Source organism: Varroa destructor, unplaced genomic scaffold (assembly GCF_002443255.2).
Source record: "Varroa destructor unplaced genomic scaffold, Vdes_3.0 BEIS01000002.1, whole genome shotgun sequence".
NCBI classification, from domain to species: Eukaryota; Metazoa; Arthropoda; class Arachnida; order Mesostigmata; family Varroidae; genus Varroa; species Varroa destructor.
In genome coordinates this window covers 18,165,505-18,183,543 of record NW_019211455.1, presented here as the reverse complement: position 1 = coordinate 18,183,543, position 18,039 = coordinate 18,165,505, and the positions used below count along the sequence as shown (strand labels likewise).

At 39.3% G+C, this 18,039-nt stretch overlaps 2 protein-coding genes and 1 long non-coding RNA gene across 6 annotated transcripts in view; 2 read left to right on the top strand and 1 right to left on the bottom strand.

The window, feature by feature from the left end:
• Window positions 1-1,391: 1,391 nt before the first annotated feature.
• On the top strand, window positions 1,392-5,306 carry LOC147757467 (uncharacterized). Of its 2 annotated transcripts, XM_086980776.1 has the most exons (4): window positions 1,392-1,811; window positions 2,488-2,618; window positions 3,465-3,712; window positions 5,153-5,306. In XM_086980776.1, the coding sequence occupies exons 1-4, from the start codon at window positions 1,801-1,803 to the stop codon at window positions 5,156-5,158; spliced, it is 396 nt and encodes a 131-aa protein (XP_086836902.1). In that variant the 5' UTR covers window positions 1,392-1,800; the 3' UTR covers window positions 5,159-5,306. The 2 variants fall into 2 exon arrangements, with proteins under 2 accessions (XP_086836902.1, XP_086836901.1); XM_086980775.1 differs by lacking the exon at window positions 5,153-5,306 and having other exon boundaries at window positions 3,465-3,838.
• Window positions 5,307-5,586: 280 nt separating this feature from the next.
• On the top strand, window positions 5,587-12,034 carry LOC147757466 (uncharacterized). The gene is made up of 3 exons (XR_015321706.1): window positions 5,587-6,508; window positions 7,082-7,220; window positions 8,938-12,034. It is a non-coding gene; the product is annotated as an uncharacterized LOC147757466 (long non-coding RNA).
• A 438-nt stretch (window positions 12,035-12,472) lies between these two features.
• Window positions 12,473-18,039, bottom strand: part of kermit (PDZ domain-containing protein GIPC-like protein kermit) — a 31,908-nt gene continuing 26,341 nt past the window's right edge. For all 3 annotated transcript variants that reach the window (XM_086980743.1, XM_086980744.1, XM_022793523.2), the window contains 3 exons: window positions 16,676-16,814; window positions 14,962-15,071; window positions 12,473-14,110 (listed from right to left, as the gene is read on the bottom strand). In XM_086980743.1, coding sequence (XP_086836869.1) covers window positions 13,829-14,110; window positions 14,962-15,071; window positions 16,676-16,814 — 531 coding nt within the window. In that variant the 3' untranslated portion in view covers window positions 12,473-13,828. The remainder of the gene's footprint in view (window positions 14,111-14,961; window positions 15,072-16,675; window positions 16,815-18,039) is intronic.

Sequence of the window (18,039 nt, the reverse complement as noted above, 5' to 3'; positions counted from 1 at the left end):
TGCTTCAAGAATTCCTTCTGATAATAGTAAAACATATCAAACTTTAAAAAAAAATCTTCATCGAGATTCCTGACTGTTTTATACACCTGGAGACTTCGTCGGGTTTCATTTTTGTGTTTGGTGAACCAATGGACATTTTATCAGAGCCTTGGGTTTTTCGACAACACTATTCTTTAGGTTCTGATGCGAACTGCGTCAACCTTGATATCATTTTCCCAAAACAACAATCAAAACAACTGAATAGATTCATTCGACTCAGCTGTAGGTGTTGTTCAATTATTGATTACCGTTACGGTTAACAGGGTCCAGTTTGAAACGCTGATGGCGGAATGAAGTATCTACGCCCAATCTAAACTACCATTTGACGTGTTTCTAATTTTAGCAGCCAAACACTTTACCTCTGATGACTGTCAATCTACTTTTTATGAGCTGTCTCAGAAGCGCTCCCTGACCCATAGTCAATTAATCTCTAAGTGAAAAAAAAGTCCACGGTAAACTCAAATAGTAAAGCATTGTTGTTTATTCAGGCAGCTTACATGGCCGCAAGAAGCTCATAACGCAAATGTTCATATATAACACTCCTGCTAATTGCAATTTGCCCTTCAGAAAATGCTAGTACACCCTTCAAAGGTTAGCTGCCTAGTAGACTGCGTTTGGTGGGCACAAATCGTTAATGAAGTAGTACGCACATAGAGAATCTAATAGAGCACGTCGGTGTTACGAAGGCTGCGTGCTGTGAATAAAAGAAGGGATGGGCACCACACAGCGATCGTATGAAGAGCTGATGGTCCACTTCGTTGCATGAGAGAATGACTTATATGTACAATAGTTACCTCTAAAGATGTTTGTTGAGTATAACAAGGCCGCTTCAATGACCGCTCTGGCATTTGAATGCTTCAAAGCCGTGCGAAGTTGGCGAAGTTACTGAACGAAAACTGTTTCACTTTATTTCCTCTTAAAGTTTAGCTTTCTTTACACAAAATGCACACACTTTTGAAATCTATTTTAAATCAAAAGACAAGGTTTAATAACAACATCCGTTTAATAGTCGGGTCTTTTTTTATTTGGTAAGAACTAATATTGTAACGATTTATTGTAATATACTCTTACGTTGTCCGCTACCGGCCGTTTGGTTACCATTGCTCAGGGTTCTTATCACAGATTTGCCTTAGAAACAGATAATTTTGTGTTTCGAGATTATATTTCAGGCGAACTTTGTCGTACAGCCAATAAGCTGTGTGATAACTGAGGCAGGAAACTTGAATTATTTACTAAAAGAAGTCTCAATATTATTATTGTAAATAGTACAACATACACACGAATCTATCGCGGTAGCTGTTTTTGACAGTGGCATAAGAGTCGATATATATCTCGTTCCTTATAAGCAACGTTTGCAACATCATTGCTAGGTGATCCGCCACCGTTCGCACACATGTATCGCTCGTTCGGTGACGAAAATGTTCTCCGCGCTTTGCTCGTACACTACGCGAATATTCTATAAGTATCGATTATGCAACGCTATCATGCCATGTTGTCATTTGCATGTAGATGATTGATAAGTGGTCCGTTTATATTGTTTTGATGAATAATAACTGTTCCAATGACAAAAATTGTTGTTACTACAAATAATATTCAGTTTAATCATGTCAAGTGCGACATTTGCGCACTGAACTAATGCCTATCCTAACTGGTGCAGCACAGATCGAAGCCAAACGACGGTTAACGTGCCCAAAACAAATCGTAGCGAAGGAAAATCATATACCGTCGTAAAATGCATCGGCAGCCGTGTTGACTTTAATAATGTCGTGCAGGTATGTGATTTGAAAAAAAGTTCAACCCCCGAGAATATGAATCGCGCGATGTGCTCAGCACTATGATCAGGAACGTAATTAAACAAATACGTACAGTAACGCACACTGAGGCCGGGGGTAATGAGGTTTTATTAGGACCCAACTACGAAAGAATAATGCCTAGTAAATTTGTAGGTTGGGAAGTGAAATGACTTATAATAAGGAATATTATATTCGTCTTTCCCTATCTTTCTAACAGCGTTCGCAACCAATAGAGTGTTCAGTTTGTGAAAAGATTTGTATGTATTAACTAACACTGTTGGTGGCCCTGCACGAAATTTAAAAATAAGATAACGAGAAATAGTAAAAAAATACTGATCCAAAGTTTTGGTAGAAAAGGGGCAATATTATAATAGAATTGGAGTACTAAAGTTTAAATTTCAAATTGCAAATACAAGAGATTTGGCAACTTTAGTGATGTACTGGTGGTACGACCTTTGACCAGAAAACATATCTTCTCACTTGTAATGAAAATTGCATCTATTTAAACAATTTCAGCTTTCTTTCACGAAATAAAAATTCAATTCAATACACTATGGAGTCGACTGTTTCCGTAAAATTAAAAACTAATGCTTGATGCTGGAACGGAAGATTTACTTGGGTCTAACTTCTACATATTATCGTTTTTTGAGCGTAGATTCCAGAGCTTCGCCAGTTGCTTAACACGGAGGGCAGCCTTGGTGACATCGCGGTTAACCATACGGGGATCCTGCAAACAACATTTGAAGGCCCGTCGCTTTATTACTACCGTTTTGTGTATGAAGGCAGGTTCGTTGCTGGCATTAGCTAAATCCGATTTAGGCTGACTTTCGCTCTCGTTCGAATGCTCTCTATCGAAATAACTTCATTGAAGACTTACCTAATTTCTTCCGCCGTTTAACTACGGTCAACTCATACACTTCATTTCATTGATCCAAATTATTCTCCTTTGTCAGCATTTGTGTGTGCAAACCGAACTACTAGATCTTTATACCTTCGTAAATCGATGTGATGTAACAGATCAAATATGCAGATCCTCCTGATATATTCCTGTTTACAGTTTTGAACCAAAGCATTGGTCATTAAGCAAACGCACGGATAGGCTGTCTACCTACAAATGAGACAATACTGTTCCTAGTAGTTTCTGTGGAAGCTCTGGTAATTTCGGTGACAGACTTTTTCTACCATAAGATTAAAGCCGTCGTACGTTTTATGTAAATATAAGTCGTACCCGTTTGTTTTTCAGTCAAATTTCACAGTCCTATTCGAGGCTGTTGAAGTACATGTGCTACACGTTAAACTGGAAAGATAATAACGAGATGAATTCGTATCATGAATATCCTACATTATTCGGTAAATCAACAAACGCACGAGCCCTAACAAAAGTAGGGTCAATACCTTGCTCAAAAGATACGCCAAAGTAATGGCCATTCAAAGGCTAAACCATCGAGAAAACCAAGCTGATACAACTTTGATTAACATAGAATATTGACTCAAATATTTCGTCGAAATGATTCTATATCATTTTCTTTCATTAAAACAGTTTGCGCATATGGTTGCATCAGCCTTTCCGTGCGCAAATAAAACGAAAATTAAGCATTGTTTATTATTAGTTCGAACTTATTTATTCGACAGAGTTCTCGATGAGCATTCAATGGCGTCTCGACCAACAGATTGTGCTTCATGAGTTCGAGGTAACGCTGGGCTTCCATTGCGTCGATGTGATCAACGTGGGAGAGGTGCATTCAATGATTCTTTGTTCAAAGGGAAATTACGAGTTTAGCACGGAAATGATAGTGACACGGCTGCTTCCACCGCCGTACGACACGAGTTGCGTACAATATGATCAATATCCTCTATATTCGGCGTATATGTCGCAAACGGTCAGTAATTATAATTACATTTAGTTATTATGACATTTTTCGAAGAGGTTATTAAAAGGGTCATTCTGTGATAAAGCGATGTAACACCCTCCTGTATGCACATTCTCACCTAAATCTCAGGCAAAAAAATTACTGCACAAATAAGTACTGTTCTTTCGAGTTTCTAATATATGTTGTTATTATAACTATGTGAATAAAGAAAGTCATTAATTTATTTGTTAAATATAACTTAATATCACGGCATGATACTCTTCTGTCTTTGAACGAACAACAGTTTGTATATAGATTCTCGGTTGAAATATATAGAAATATAGTTGGCAGAATCTGGTCTTTCCACTGACACCCGATCGATTCGATTCAATTGACTGAAACTGGATAGTAGTAATTAAATAATTAAGACTCTCTTCATATCTATAGGGCGTATGCGTAAAGCTAGAGCCTTTCGTTTTGAGTTGGCACCATCAACATGTTTGTAGAAGTACAAAAATGCAAAAAAAACTTTAGTTGTAGAAATCTAGACTGTTCCATTTTTGCATGCAATTGAATATCTTAATCAACCAAAAAGGTAGTCGATATGTAGTGACAGTAAACCTAAGTGGATGACACATTTTCAGTATCAACAAAGAAAGGTAACAGCCATGTTTTCGTAGATATTGTGTATTTCCAGCCTATATAGCAAGCTTAACCACTCCCTAACAAATATTTTAAAAAATCCGATTCAGGGTGACTCTTCACTTGCTTAGGTGCACAGCAGCGTATACCTAGAACGAGCTAAATTAGTTAGATTTATTGCCTAAAACTTATTCGGTAAATCTAATTACGGGGATAGTCTGTCAAATGTCCACTATCTTTAAAATATATATACCATGACTTCGTTATGGCTGTTAAGCGCTTGTTATAACTGAGGGTCGCTATTTCTAGCACTAGTTGTATATTGAAAAATAGCTGAAAAAATGATAACTTCTTCAATTCTTCTGACTACCCGATTAAGTGACAGAATAAAGAAAATTGAGGTTTCTCCTTGAAATAATGGAATAACATCAAAGTGGTGACTGGGAGGATAATCGGTTACTAGAGCGAGTCGTGATGACTTCAGGTGGATGTCGAGTACCTTTCAATTCACTTTACGTTCTACTGAGAAAGCTAAAAAGATACTGTTAGTAAACATTTGGTTTACGCGCCTGATACGGTCTTGTGCACTTCATTGGTCATAAGTGAGAGCGGGCGAATGCCGTGCATAAGCGACGCTACTCGTCACTGCACAGGTGAAGTACCGATAGCGACTAAGTTTCAATATTTTAACGATCAGTACCGTAACAAATTTTGAACTATTAGAAGTTGTATCTCAACTATAATCATTTAGACAAAAGGCGCTTGCTTTTTCGTGTATCCATTTTTGAGGAATCCTCAGACTAATTATTGTACGTTTCGGCTTTGCAGTTTTGAACACCAGAGGGAGATCACTCGCGCAATTGTACGCCGCAATTCTATCCGTTTCGAAATAAGCTCAATGAAAACGTTTGAGATGATCGAGTTACTGGTAACGCAATCATTACAGATGGACGAACACATTAGTCCTTCAGCCCTTATTTGTGTATGTTCTTTTAAATGCATGCACTAGTGATAATCTAAGCGATGTTAATATTCAGCCTCTCACTGAAGGCTCTGCGTCATCAATAATATGAGTAGTATTACCTCAAGACCGTTATAACGGGCACCACTTGTCTTAAGTCTCGTCTTCTGGTGATGTTCAACTTTAATTGCCTTAACATATTTTTTCTTAAATTGAATGAAGCTTTTGTTTCTGTTTACTGAATGTGTGTTTTATGACACCGTGTACATTTTAGCCATGTGCGTGCAGACCCTCAGCAAAACTCGCTATAGTAAGGATTACCCAAGTCGATGTCGTCCAGCCTGCGAGTGGGAATAAACAATTATCTTATTATTGAATTCTACTTATTATATTTACATTATGCTGCACTATATGTGTACTAGACCTCATTAATAAGAAGAATACCCAAGCAATCTTTATAATAATGAAATTTTTTGCCTAGATGTGACAGGTCCAAGAAACAAAAGGACCGTGTAAGAAATGTCTACGGGCCTATTGACCTATTGTATAGTCACGAAATGTTTTTGCTTATAACTGTTTTCTTATCCATTGTACTGTTTCTTATTCTGTTTTGTCCATTCTATGTATATCAAAAAGTGGTAAGTAAACGAGTTGACAATATAATTTGTGGGAACTGCTTAAATACGATCTTTAGTAGTTAGATTTTCCAGCCACAGGGCTTTCCATACTGTTGCATTGAAGTCTTTTTGGCTTCTCACGGCGCCTGCTGTTGTAGAGAAGTCTCATACCAGACTACATAGGGATACAGCGGTCATGATAATGACACGGAGTACCGAAGGTTGGTTTATATTCACCAAGTATGCAGAGATTACGAATAAGATTGTCTTCGGTTTCCATTTATATTTACTAATTGTCGAACATGTCAACGCCTGTTTTTCCATTCCTGCCAATTTCATGTGCGTGCATGTGCTTATCTTGTACGGGGCACTGTGTCCCCAATATTTACCAGTTCACGATCTGTGAATGTGAAGATTATCTTGCCGATCTGCCACGTGCATATTCTGTGTTCTTTACCCCCAGTTAACTGGAAGCTCTGCTTTGGCCATATTTGGAGGATATCTCGGAATTTGGTTGGGTCTCTCGGTGTACGACATTCTGCACCTCATGGTATATCAAATGATGATGGTGATCCGCACGGTGAAAGGAGTATTTCCTAAACTTTCGTGAGTGTCGATGTACGTTTGGCGTCTGCTATTAAAGATAATAGGTTCCCTCTTGTTTTTTTTTGTTAAACAGTGGTAAATTGTATTGCACTTTACTTTGATCTAGCGTGAAGCACGAGAAATTAAAAGACTAGTGCAGCGTGTCTGGGTGTGCGCATAAGTAAAAAAAAGAAAAATCAATTGTGCAGGATTAGGACTAATTTCCACTGTCCATGTCTTGCTTTAAATGCGCTGTGTTGAACGGCATCTGACCTATTGATTGTTACGATATTCGACTAGCATGGCGTGCGTCGGCCAGTGTCTTCTTGTATTTACGTTCCTCAGGTGTTTAATGACGTCATGCTTTACCTCCGATATCCGGGACAAGTACGATTCATATAGTAGACGCAAAGATTGAAGCATAAAAGATTATCAGCGAAGTAGGTAATCTGGTATAAATTCTTGCTGAATTGAACTTTTAGCGTGTTAATGTCAACCACTGTACAAAAGACTCTCTACTCCAACGAGGGACAGCAATTAGGTGAAGTGTGACTGACATCTAACCGTTACCGCAATACTTTATTCGCAAGACAGGTACATCATCTTCAAACACGGATGACGGGTGTCGGTTTTCCAGCCTCCGTCAACTCTGTATCGACTGCGAGGAGATGGAAAGGCGCAACTATTGTAACACGGGAACATACTGTTGTTTGCTGCATCTGGCAAAAATCAGGTACTCAAACCCCAATATTTGATACAAATGGTATATATGCTTTATTGCAAGCTTTAGTCAGTTAGGAATTAGAAATTTTTCAGTTGTGTCAGATAGTGGAGTTATCTATTGACTTTCACGTTTTTCACATATCGCCTGAAACAGTAACGTATAATCAGTGCATACCTTGAGGAAACGAAGACTCTCCTACGATTCTCCTACTCTAGAGAACAAATCGTTTACTCATGCGACTTCATTTCCGAAGACCCCATGTGGCCGTCACCCCTGTGCCATGACGCGTATGTTCTATTTCTCCTTTAAAATGACTTGGGCACAACTTCACATAAAATAAAGTTGAGTTTTACGTCTTGTACAATTATTTTAGACGACTGGCCGCCTCAGCAGAAAGCAAATTGTGAGCCGCCACTAGATTTTGAACTCAGAAAGAGCCTAAAAGACAAACACGCTACCTCTGCACCATCACAGGGACAGTACACGTACATACTAGCGCACATCTACATCTGTTACTATAGTTTGAGCTGTTTGGCAAATAAAACCTCGCGACTTAGCGGGCTGCTTTCGGACTATGCTAAAACTTTCAACCGGTATCTTTGTGCCATTATAAAAATCTAGGAGATCAAGCACCTCAATTTTCCCTCAAAGCTGTTTAACGGCAATATACTTCCACTATCATAGCACTATATCTTGCACTATGCAAGTACACTTGTTAACTGACACAGACGTGCGAGACACTTCTTGTTTACATCTTCCCTTAAAAATTATTGCGAAGTTGCCACTCGTCTAGTTAAAAATTTAGATAAAAAAAAGCGTACTGAATTTTACGTAGACGATATTATTAAAAAAAAAAAAGAACAGTTAGACAACCCAGCAAATACACGCATTGACGATAACATACAAATCAGTTTGCTCTATGTATTAAAATAGCATGCTTGACCAACAAGGCGAATTTTAATGATAAAGCATTCTGATCGATCGGCTTTACAGATGGAAGCCCGCATTCACTCGATATACCGACAACATTTGCTGGATCTTTGATATCTATCGAGTGGCTAGTAAATCCGACCATTCTTTTGTGAAGTGTCCAGCTCCTTAGGTGTATTGTACGTTCGCGCAGAGCTCTTGTATCAAGGAAGTCACAGTTATTTTTAATACCATTTTTATACATATTACTAATTGGTCCTCGTGATGACTCCTCTTTAAAGCCGTTCTGGAGCCTTTCGTTCGTTATGTTATCAAGTCTATCACTCAATGTTAGACCTCTGAAGAAATTCGCACATTTGTGTATTGTCTTAATCTACATTTAGATGTTGACGGTTATTTATTCTAGCTGGTACTGATTTTGATTGAAGCGGCTTTCCCGCTTCAGATTTGAGGACAAGTTTTTCTGCGAACATACTGAAGCTAAAGGAACGACGCTTTGTCGCAGGAATTTTACATGGGCCTAATACAACAGGAGCGTTGACCAGACCTACTATGCGTTTTCGAGCTGCTGAACAGTACCGCATCGCCATATCTCGGTTAACTTTATAGTTCCGTTCTCGCTTGAAAGTCCAGCTTTTAGGCCTATACCAAAAATTGTTACGGCGCCGTGTGGCCTCATGAGCCGAACTAATTTCATTCTTCTGTCGCTATCAGTAGCTACTTTGTCCAGTTGCCTATTATTCTTTTACAACCAAATGACAAATGAATACAGTAACTGTCTTCCATCTTTCCTCAGACGGGTTCATCTTCGCTGCCCCTTCCATACGAGTCCGCGTGCACTAACTATTCGAGACTTACGCAGATATCAGCATACTCAGATCGGCAACTGCATGCCGATGAGTGCGTGGAACGCTGCATTATGGATCGAGGGGTCGATGCGTGCCAGTGCATATCGAAGCTCTACGCACTCAAGCATCTTTTTAAGACGCCGACGTGCGATGTTTTTAGTCGTGGCAAGTAACTGGCCAGGAAATCATTTCCATCTGATCGTGCCGGAAACGTCCAGTGTTTACGTAAGTAGGCAATGATGGAATAGAACGTGAGATAAGACACATTAATTATATAGGGGTGAGTACGTCACCAATTGATTATGCCTTGCAGTTCAGTGCACGTCGTTAATCCGCAGCAACAATTGGTGGCAATTGTGTCTTGATACGTGTACGTTACCATGCAGTAAGTGATTCGATACATTTTTACGTTCCGTTTATATTACCTTAGAAGGCTCATTATTATTATTCATAATATTATCCTTTTTTATATCTTACTGTTATATGTGCCTCAGATCTAACAACGAATTACGAAGCATTCTATAAATGAGAAGTTGCATCAAATAAACACTAATCACTTACAGAGTATGTTTTTTTTCAGTACTAGGTCCTCATTAAATGACCGTTTATATATATAATAACTTTGTTTACTGTTCTTGTTTAGAGGTTTGGAGACCACAAAAAATAGGAAACAGTGCTTATGCTTGCAGATCCTGCACTTGATGCTACGTTCCAGGCATAGCAGCTAACTTGTGTTTGCCACGCGCTGGTCGATGGTCAGCCTTCTGATGACTTGTGCTAAGAACGTTAGCGCTGTACTATGTTTTTATTGTATTCATTTTGGCTTTGTTTTGTAGTAGCATACGGTATCATGCCGTTTCTCAGAAGGTTAGCACCCACTCGCATAATGTCTCGCGACATAGCTTTTGAGATCCGAATGTCTTCAGATGTCACCAAGATAGTCCAAAGTTTTCCACGAATCGAACTAGGGAGTTTACAAGCTTGTCGTGCTTCAACGCATCTTAGCTATCTCAGTGCACTAACGTATAGATCGTTTTCCCTTTTTTCGTTACCATAACCCGTAGATATTCAGGACAACAACGTTCCAAGTTCCATCTCAAGAGCGGTGGCGTTTACCGAGAAGAAGCGTGAGAACCTGATTCGTTCGGCATGCTTAGGGTTAATTTACTGGTAGATCAGCCGAATATTTTTCCAGTATCACCATACGCAAAATCTCGATAACATCTTTTATTTTGTCTATGGAGAGCAGATGTGAAGTTGGTTCCATCACTCTGAAGCGCACAAGGCTAGTTTCAATACCTATGACAGGTGGTAAAATTTTATCTACGTTAGAAAATCTTACAAGCGTAGCTTTTCTAAGCTATATACAACTTTCGGTAAGGTCCTGCTATACACAGCATGCCTTTATAACATAGCTAACAAAATATTTCCTACTGTATATGTGAGAACTTAGCGAGCTCATCTCATTCATAGAAGGTCATATTAGACTTTCGTTAGAACTGTCAATTTTTCGAAACGCTGCAGAGTTCATCGTTCGCTTCAGAAACTGTTTATTACCTATACATGTGAATTAGATCACTCATTACGTTAAGAATAAATAAGCAGAACATTTAGTTCAAAAAGGTAAAGTTTTTTTTTATGTAGTAGTATATGCTTATATGATAAGTAGTAAAGATACTACAACAATTAGTATATTAAAAGGCATTCTAATACTAGTATTATTTAAACGTTGACTCGTTACCTGAGTAGACCATGAACAACAGGACTGACCGCCTGTTAATGTATAGAAAAGAGAAGGAGAAATATGGGAGATACTGGGCCAACAGAACTGATCTGTAGATAAACTGCGTGGTACGGGTTGACACGCTAGATCCAGAGAAATCCATTAAGATGTCACAGACGAATGTGGCGCACCTTCTGACTGAATAGCTCTTAAACTTGCTGGGCAAGACGGGTAACCTTTTAATGTGTGTTAGAGGTACCTAGCTTTATTTTTTACACGTTTGTGCCAGTGTTCTAAACAGCCTACAATTCGCGTTTCGATATGTCAATTTTCTGTTTATACTTTCTCAACCCAGGAAGTAATTGAAACGTAGAAATAAGGTCTGGCGTTGTCGTCAAGTTACCGGGCTGCGTATCTTCGATTGCGTGCCAACGGTCCGTGAGTGTCTTCATGAACTTGAAATATATTCATTGCTTTATTTTCAACAGACGCTTCTGATATCGATCGCAGGTACTTACGTCACGTTACATTTGAATCTACCCGGCATTGCCACCGATCTTAGTTTTTTCAAGGGGACGCCATTTTCTCACCTGATTTCTCATCGGCCGCTAGTCGCGTTTGAATATGCCTCGTCTATGGGGACCGTATGCGCAAGGTGGATTCTTTTGTCGATTAAGGTTCCACAAATTACACATGAAATACACTACGCGCCTAAAATATATTCACGGAGGAGCAATTAGTAAATGAGTTATATTTCTGTAATACGTTCCATGTCAGCTTATCGGTTCGGCCGAAAAATTCTTAGACGTAGAGCTCTGCTTTCGTATAGAGCCTTTTCGATTGCAGCAATACATTCCTGTCCCTCGGATCTCGACATCTGGTCACCTCTTTGCTGGCTTTCAACACTTTAATCTTCGTCGTTGAAATGTCTGCACCATTCACAAACTGCGCTTCCACCTAAGGACTCCCAGTCAAATGTCTTCATTAATTCTCGATGAATTTCCGCAGCTCTTTGGTCTTCGAGGAGCAAACACTTAAATACCAAACATTGGCTCTTGGAGCTGATAAATGATTTTTCTCTACGAATTCGTTTCTTCTGAAGTAAGCTCGACCGGTTTTCACTTACTAGATCTTAGGAAAACTGAGTAATTGAATTTCACCTGCTAGCGGTTCAAGAGGTATTCAGTTTCAGAGCCCGTTAGATTCGATTGCCTTCGATATATAGGATGTGTGAATAAAGATGTTATAAAAATACCTATATTATCTTACACTCACAAATACTATGGCAAAGGAATGCTTTCAGTTGTGCAAAGTATTGCTATTGGCGGATAGATGCAGAAATGGATTTACAGTAAAATGTTTACGCTAAATACAAAAAGTTCGAATTTTTTCTTTTTGTGTTGAATTACATATCGGAACCTGTTCCGCAGAACATGGCAAAACTCGCTTGCTAAATTCTTATTACTTAGAGGCTCAGTTTTGACTATGTTTGCAAAGAAGATCTCACGCGGCCCAGAACTAACCTTTTCGTCAGGTCGTAATATGATTTTTGCTTATTAAATGGCGTCTTTCGTATGAAATATTGTCAGACGAACACATTCATGATATGGTTTGCTGATTCTATTTCAGTCAGTTTCGTGTATATTTCTACTGGATTTGTAGCTTCTATCTTTGGCATGGCCGTTGGCAATTAATCTACGAATGAAACAAGTGTATGAGTGAGGGCGGACACATCTAACAAAAATAAAAACAAACATACATAGCTGAATATGAACATTAGATCATTTTATTATTTTTACTTTAATAAACATTACACTGATACACATGCTATAATTCAATAATATTAATTTGTTGTTGTTTTTACGTAGTTCTCGATCGTGACTAGCTATAGATGGAGCTTTCAGTCTGCAGTCTTCGCACTGCGTCACTCTTAGATAGATAAGCATGATAAAATATGATGTGCTCTGTATATACAATTGTCGAGAAGATGGTGCGGTTTCAGCAGCTTATGAAACACTTATTAGAATCAACAAGAAAAAAAAAAGAAAATAAGAAAACGTTTTAAAAATGTTTCGGACAAAGTTGATAAGGTGCATATCGCTGAATTCAGTAGTTTGCGTTATCGGTGTACTGGTATTCGCCCGCCCTATCGGCTACCGTGTCCTTCATAGAATGGGTCTCGCCAACCATTTTCGTGTTCTAGAATTAATCTCCGTGGCTAAAAAAGCGGGAAAAAATCGCGATCATAAAAAATTAAGGAACAGTGTTTTTGTTTGGATCTTGTTATGCTCCATAACGCGGGCTATTTTAGCTACAGTTCATAGTAGTGTAATTTGCATTATTGCATTGTTGCATTATAATTATCTTATGTAAAAATACGAAAATCAATCAGCAGGAGAAGTCACTATATACGTAACGTTAAACATAGTTATCATATTCTGCTTCTGTTTTGAATTTTTTGGCTTAAGTGCTTGTATAGGTTTATAACGTTGTATTACAGCGGACGTATACGACTAATAGCTGAGGGTGAACCGCGCCTCTAGTGAAATCTTACACATTTTTCTAAACTCTGTTTCTCGAAGCCTTTATCTAGTTTCAAAGATACCTTCATCTATTCATGGATTATTAGGTAAAAATACTATTTTTTGTTGCTTTGGTGTCAGTGTACATTGTTGTTGGGTTATCTGCGCAAGCTCTTGCTTTTCCTTGTTCAATTAAGACGACAAAATGTCTAATCACTACTACTACTAATTGAAATCAATCGTAGTGAAAAAAAATTCGCCATGTCCTGATACTATAATAGCCCACCCTTGACTCATTGTCGATAGAGAGCTCTAGGCAAAATTAGGAAGGCTCGAAAATTCGATTTCATCAAAACAATGTACGGTGACAGCACATATCAACCAACTGGTTGTGAGCCTCTAATTGCTTAAAATATGCCTCACAAGGTTTTTTCGTTTCGCTGAAAATCCTTCGACTATATATAAGTAAGTACGCCAATGCCGTCCTTTGTATTTCGCAATAATCTCCAACCTACGATAGTGTAGCACGAATGCAATTTTTTTCAACGAAAACACTTTTTCCGTTTTGACCTAATAGGGTTAGTAACCGACAACTCAGAACATTGGCGGACTTTTTCCTTTGCCGTTCGAATTGATTTGGCCCCGGCCACTACGTGCATCGGTAATCGCTCCCCAAAGGTCGAGCATAAAGTCTTGCGTGAAACCGAAAGCAGCGAGATCCGATTGTTCCAACGCTTCGATGAATTGATGCGGGTTTTGGCCGGACGCGACAGCTAGCTCCCAGATCTGTGTCGCCAATTCTGCGTCCGAGATACCCATAAATGAATCGAGGCATGCGTTCAACTTATCGATCGCCAACTGCATCACATCATCCGGCTGTGGTCATGGGTATCAGTAAACAAAAAAAGAAGATATTATGTTACAGATGGCCTGCCCAAATACTATCCTCAATCCTGGTTTGACTATCATCCTGGCTATTCTTGAAGATTTTTTTCAATTGACGGGTGAGTTCCAAGTGTTAAGTTTTGTATCTTAAATCACTCCGGATAGAAAACCGTGAAGTATGATTTCATTCAATAGAGGGGGGGGGGGGGGCACTCAAAAGAAGCCTACAGCATTTTGTAAGTTTTGCTACCTTTATAAGTAGCAGTAGTCTATCTGCCCTGTTCAGTTCAATGTCACACAAGCTGATCGTGACTTTAAATCGTGATTAAAATCGTTCGAACTTCGTGTCAATAATTATTTCAAATTCTTAGCCAGGAAAAATAAAAACCATACTAAGTTAACTTGTTTCCGTTAAGGCTCAGATAGTTAAGGGATGAATGTAAGCTTCAGTGATAAGGTGTTACCTTTAATTGCTAAGGCCGTCTCATTCAGTTACATGAAAGCATCAGGTCAACGGGAGCGTTCAATGTAGTGTAATAAAAAATCGCGAGTCAAATAATTCCACTTCTACGGCACTTAATTTACCGCACACTCTACCAAACCGTGGAGTTTCTATGTCTTTCTTAAGAACTACAAGTTTAAATCGTCCACCTGACGTAGGTATACGATCCGGCGACACTCGTTCAATGAAACATCTCCTGGCCAAGCTACAAAGTGAACGGCGCTCAGATGTGGCATGTCGACAGAAACACCATCGTTTGTGTCTCTTTTTCCCGATGCAGAGAACGCAAACGTATGTGTACACACCACAATAACAAGCTCGTAATGAGAAATCCACTTACGGCATCTTGGAGACTCGCCGGACCTTTTGACCGGAGGCGAAGCGTCTCCTTTCCCGATCCGTAGCCCTGGGATTTTTTCAGGGAACTACTGTTCCGTGGGCCGATGTTTGCTATTCGTAACGATAAATAAGAGGTAGAGAGATTAGTAAAGGTACAAGAAAGACGTATACACGCATATCCACACAAAATATAAGTCAACTGGAAGAAAATTAATCGTCCTTAGAATAATATTTGAAATGTATCAAGAGCCATAATAATAATAACAATGCTGCAAAAATATCCATGATCATATGGGTACATGGTGCGAACTAGCTCTGTCACTGCTTCTATTGCTTTTTGCTATTTTGGACCCGTCATTTGTGCTTATGTCTCATATGATGATATGCCTCATGATTTCGGGTGATCAGCAGTTTATAAAATGTAATGTTGTTTGTTTATTCATCATCTGCTGTTTTAATTGTTTATTCAAATTGGTTAATATAATAACAGGCATTGCTTGTTATCATCTTGCCCTTCAAACGTGCATAATGGATATGATATGTATAGGGAGATGACGCTGGCAGACAGCTCAATTAAGAAAGGGCCAGACGTTAAACTAAGCACATTTCCAACAAAACTAGCAATGATAACATAATAATAATAATCGTACGTGTAACAGGACAAATAAGACATTCGGGTACGTCAAGATTTCTGACATACAATGGCCGGCAGTTCAGGCTCTTTCAAAATGCCAGTCACGCGGATAACTAAAAATAACTACTTATCAAAAATTTAGCCCGTCTATGTAACATGCAGATCTAATGTTTGGTTGTTAGCGGTGTGTAGGTGTCGACATCTTGTAAATAAAAAACTTGCGATCCGCCTAATGGAGAGGGAACTTCGAATAGGGGATGGTGGACGACGGACGAAAATAGTAAGACGAACACTAGAAGCGTATTGCGCTACATTTGACCTTGGTTCGCCGACCAAGATAAGTTGAAGTAAAGATGATCATCTGAGTGAAGCTGGAAGAAATATTATAGCCCGATGCTAGGGGTGCTGTCTTAATGTTTGTAATCGTCTGCTTATAGTGAGAATCATACGCGCTATTCACAGACGTTGACATTAAATATGCGCCTATATTGGCAGCCTATCAATAAACGTTGGATAACGATCTTGTTCTATCGGCTTGGTTTTTATTCTTGTTACTGTTGCTGTTGTAGCTGCCAAGTCGAACATAGAGAGACCGCCATTTTAGCGTATTTTGTTTCAATAGAAAAGCATTCTGGCCGTATTTCAACATGAGCAGAAGCAAGTTCGAAGACTTTTTCGACAACTCCTTCAATCCTATACTGTGAAACTGTAGGCATTGCGTAATAGAAAAGCTGTTGAAATGAAAGCTTTGCCTTCGTTGGATCTCTGTTTCTTTGTCCTCTGTCGCAATTCCTTATTGTTTTGGAAATAGGCATAGACAATTTAGCCCGGGAAGGAAAGCGAAACCAAACTTGGATTGGCATAAGCGATTACGTTTGTATAGCTTTCTGATGGGAACATGTTCCTAGACACAAAGCATAATCAGCGCGTTCTTCTAAATTCACTATAGTGATGAAAGTGTTATACATTTGTGATGCCGAAGGCTTAAAATCGACAAAAGCGTTTCTCAAAAAATCTATTTTTCGATAGTAGTTTTTCTAAGGTTTCTATATGCTCTTCTTGTATATTCGAATTTACACACCAAATCCAGCCTTAAGAGGTTCAACTAGCCTCATCACGAACGTCTCTCCTTTGGGGATGTCCTTGAGCGCCTTGGCCACCTCGAAATGGCGACAGCTTACCATTGAGTTACTGTTAATACGCTCAATGTGGTCTCCAACCTACAACCAAGAGATAAGTCGAAAATTTAGTTACTATCTATCTGAAACAACATTTATTTACAACAACACAACGTTCTTAAAACGTAGCAACTAGGCACGTTTGGCTTAATCCGAGCCCTTTCTCAATATTTTAGTAGGCCATCATGATGCTTTGTCAAACACTTACGCGAGCAATGGCAAAGAACCTGATACATCCACGATTTAAAAAGTTACAACCTTTTCAGTATACTCTGAATTCTGCAATAAATGTTAACTTCTGTGGCTAGCCATGCTTTCTGATGTGTCGGCGAAACTCTCAAGTTTCGTTTTTTATCATTCATTTTAAGTACCTCTAACTGTATTCGTTGACCCACACTGTCAACCCTGTCAACTTATCGCATGCCCATCGCAGACATCTCTATTCCTTTCAAATGTGGCGAAAGAACATACGGGACGAAAACGAGACTTAGAAATGTTTTCTAAACGACAATGCTAAGCCATTCAATTAATAGAAATGCATAACGTTTCTACTTGCGATCTGTATCAATTCCGATCGTGCCCAATATCATTCCGTATGTATCCGTCTTTACTTAAAAATCATAAATGGTATTTTTCTCAGCCGAACCCTATCTTTTCAGCCCTGTAGATTATCGGCTTAGCTGATCCATTCCGATGGATTATCACTGTTATCCCGAAGTGGCTTGCTCCCGCTCTACCATGCAGCACTCCGTCCCACTGCTTATCTCTCACAGTCGGTGGCTTCTTCCGAATTTTCATGTTCAGCTTTATCTAGTTGTTATCCTTTCGCCTTGTTCTGCTGCCAGCTGGAGTCGGCAACATCAGTTTGAACGGCAGCATCGTATTCCATTGTTCGTTTTCATGTGTACTTTGTTAGTTCGTGCGTCTGAGTCTTTCGGCGGTTGCTTCAGCGATGAGAGTTAGCGGCAACTGAACTAAGGCCGTAGCTATGTTTAGAACGTCCATTGCCATAGCCGTTGTGTGTTTTGCCATTGTTAAGTTTGCCTTGGCTTCGGAACATCTCCGCCTCGCGCGGTCACCGAATTTGGCGGGGTCCCGTTTGAGTTACAGGATCTGACGGCGCTCCGCTCAGCTGTTACTATTCTGGCACCGCCATGACAGCGGGGAGTAATGCAACTTGCTTGTCTACCAGCTCTACCACTTAACGTGCGCTAAACGATAGTGCCCGATAAGAAGCTTTAGACTCGAGTCTTTATCTAATTGTGCA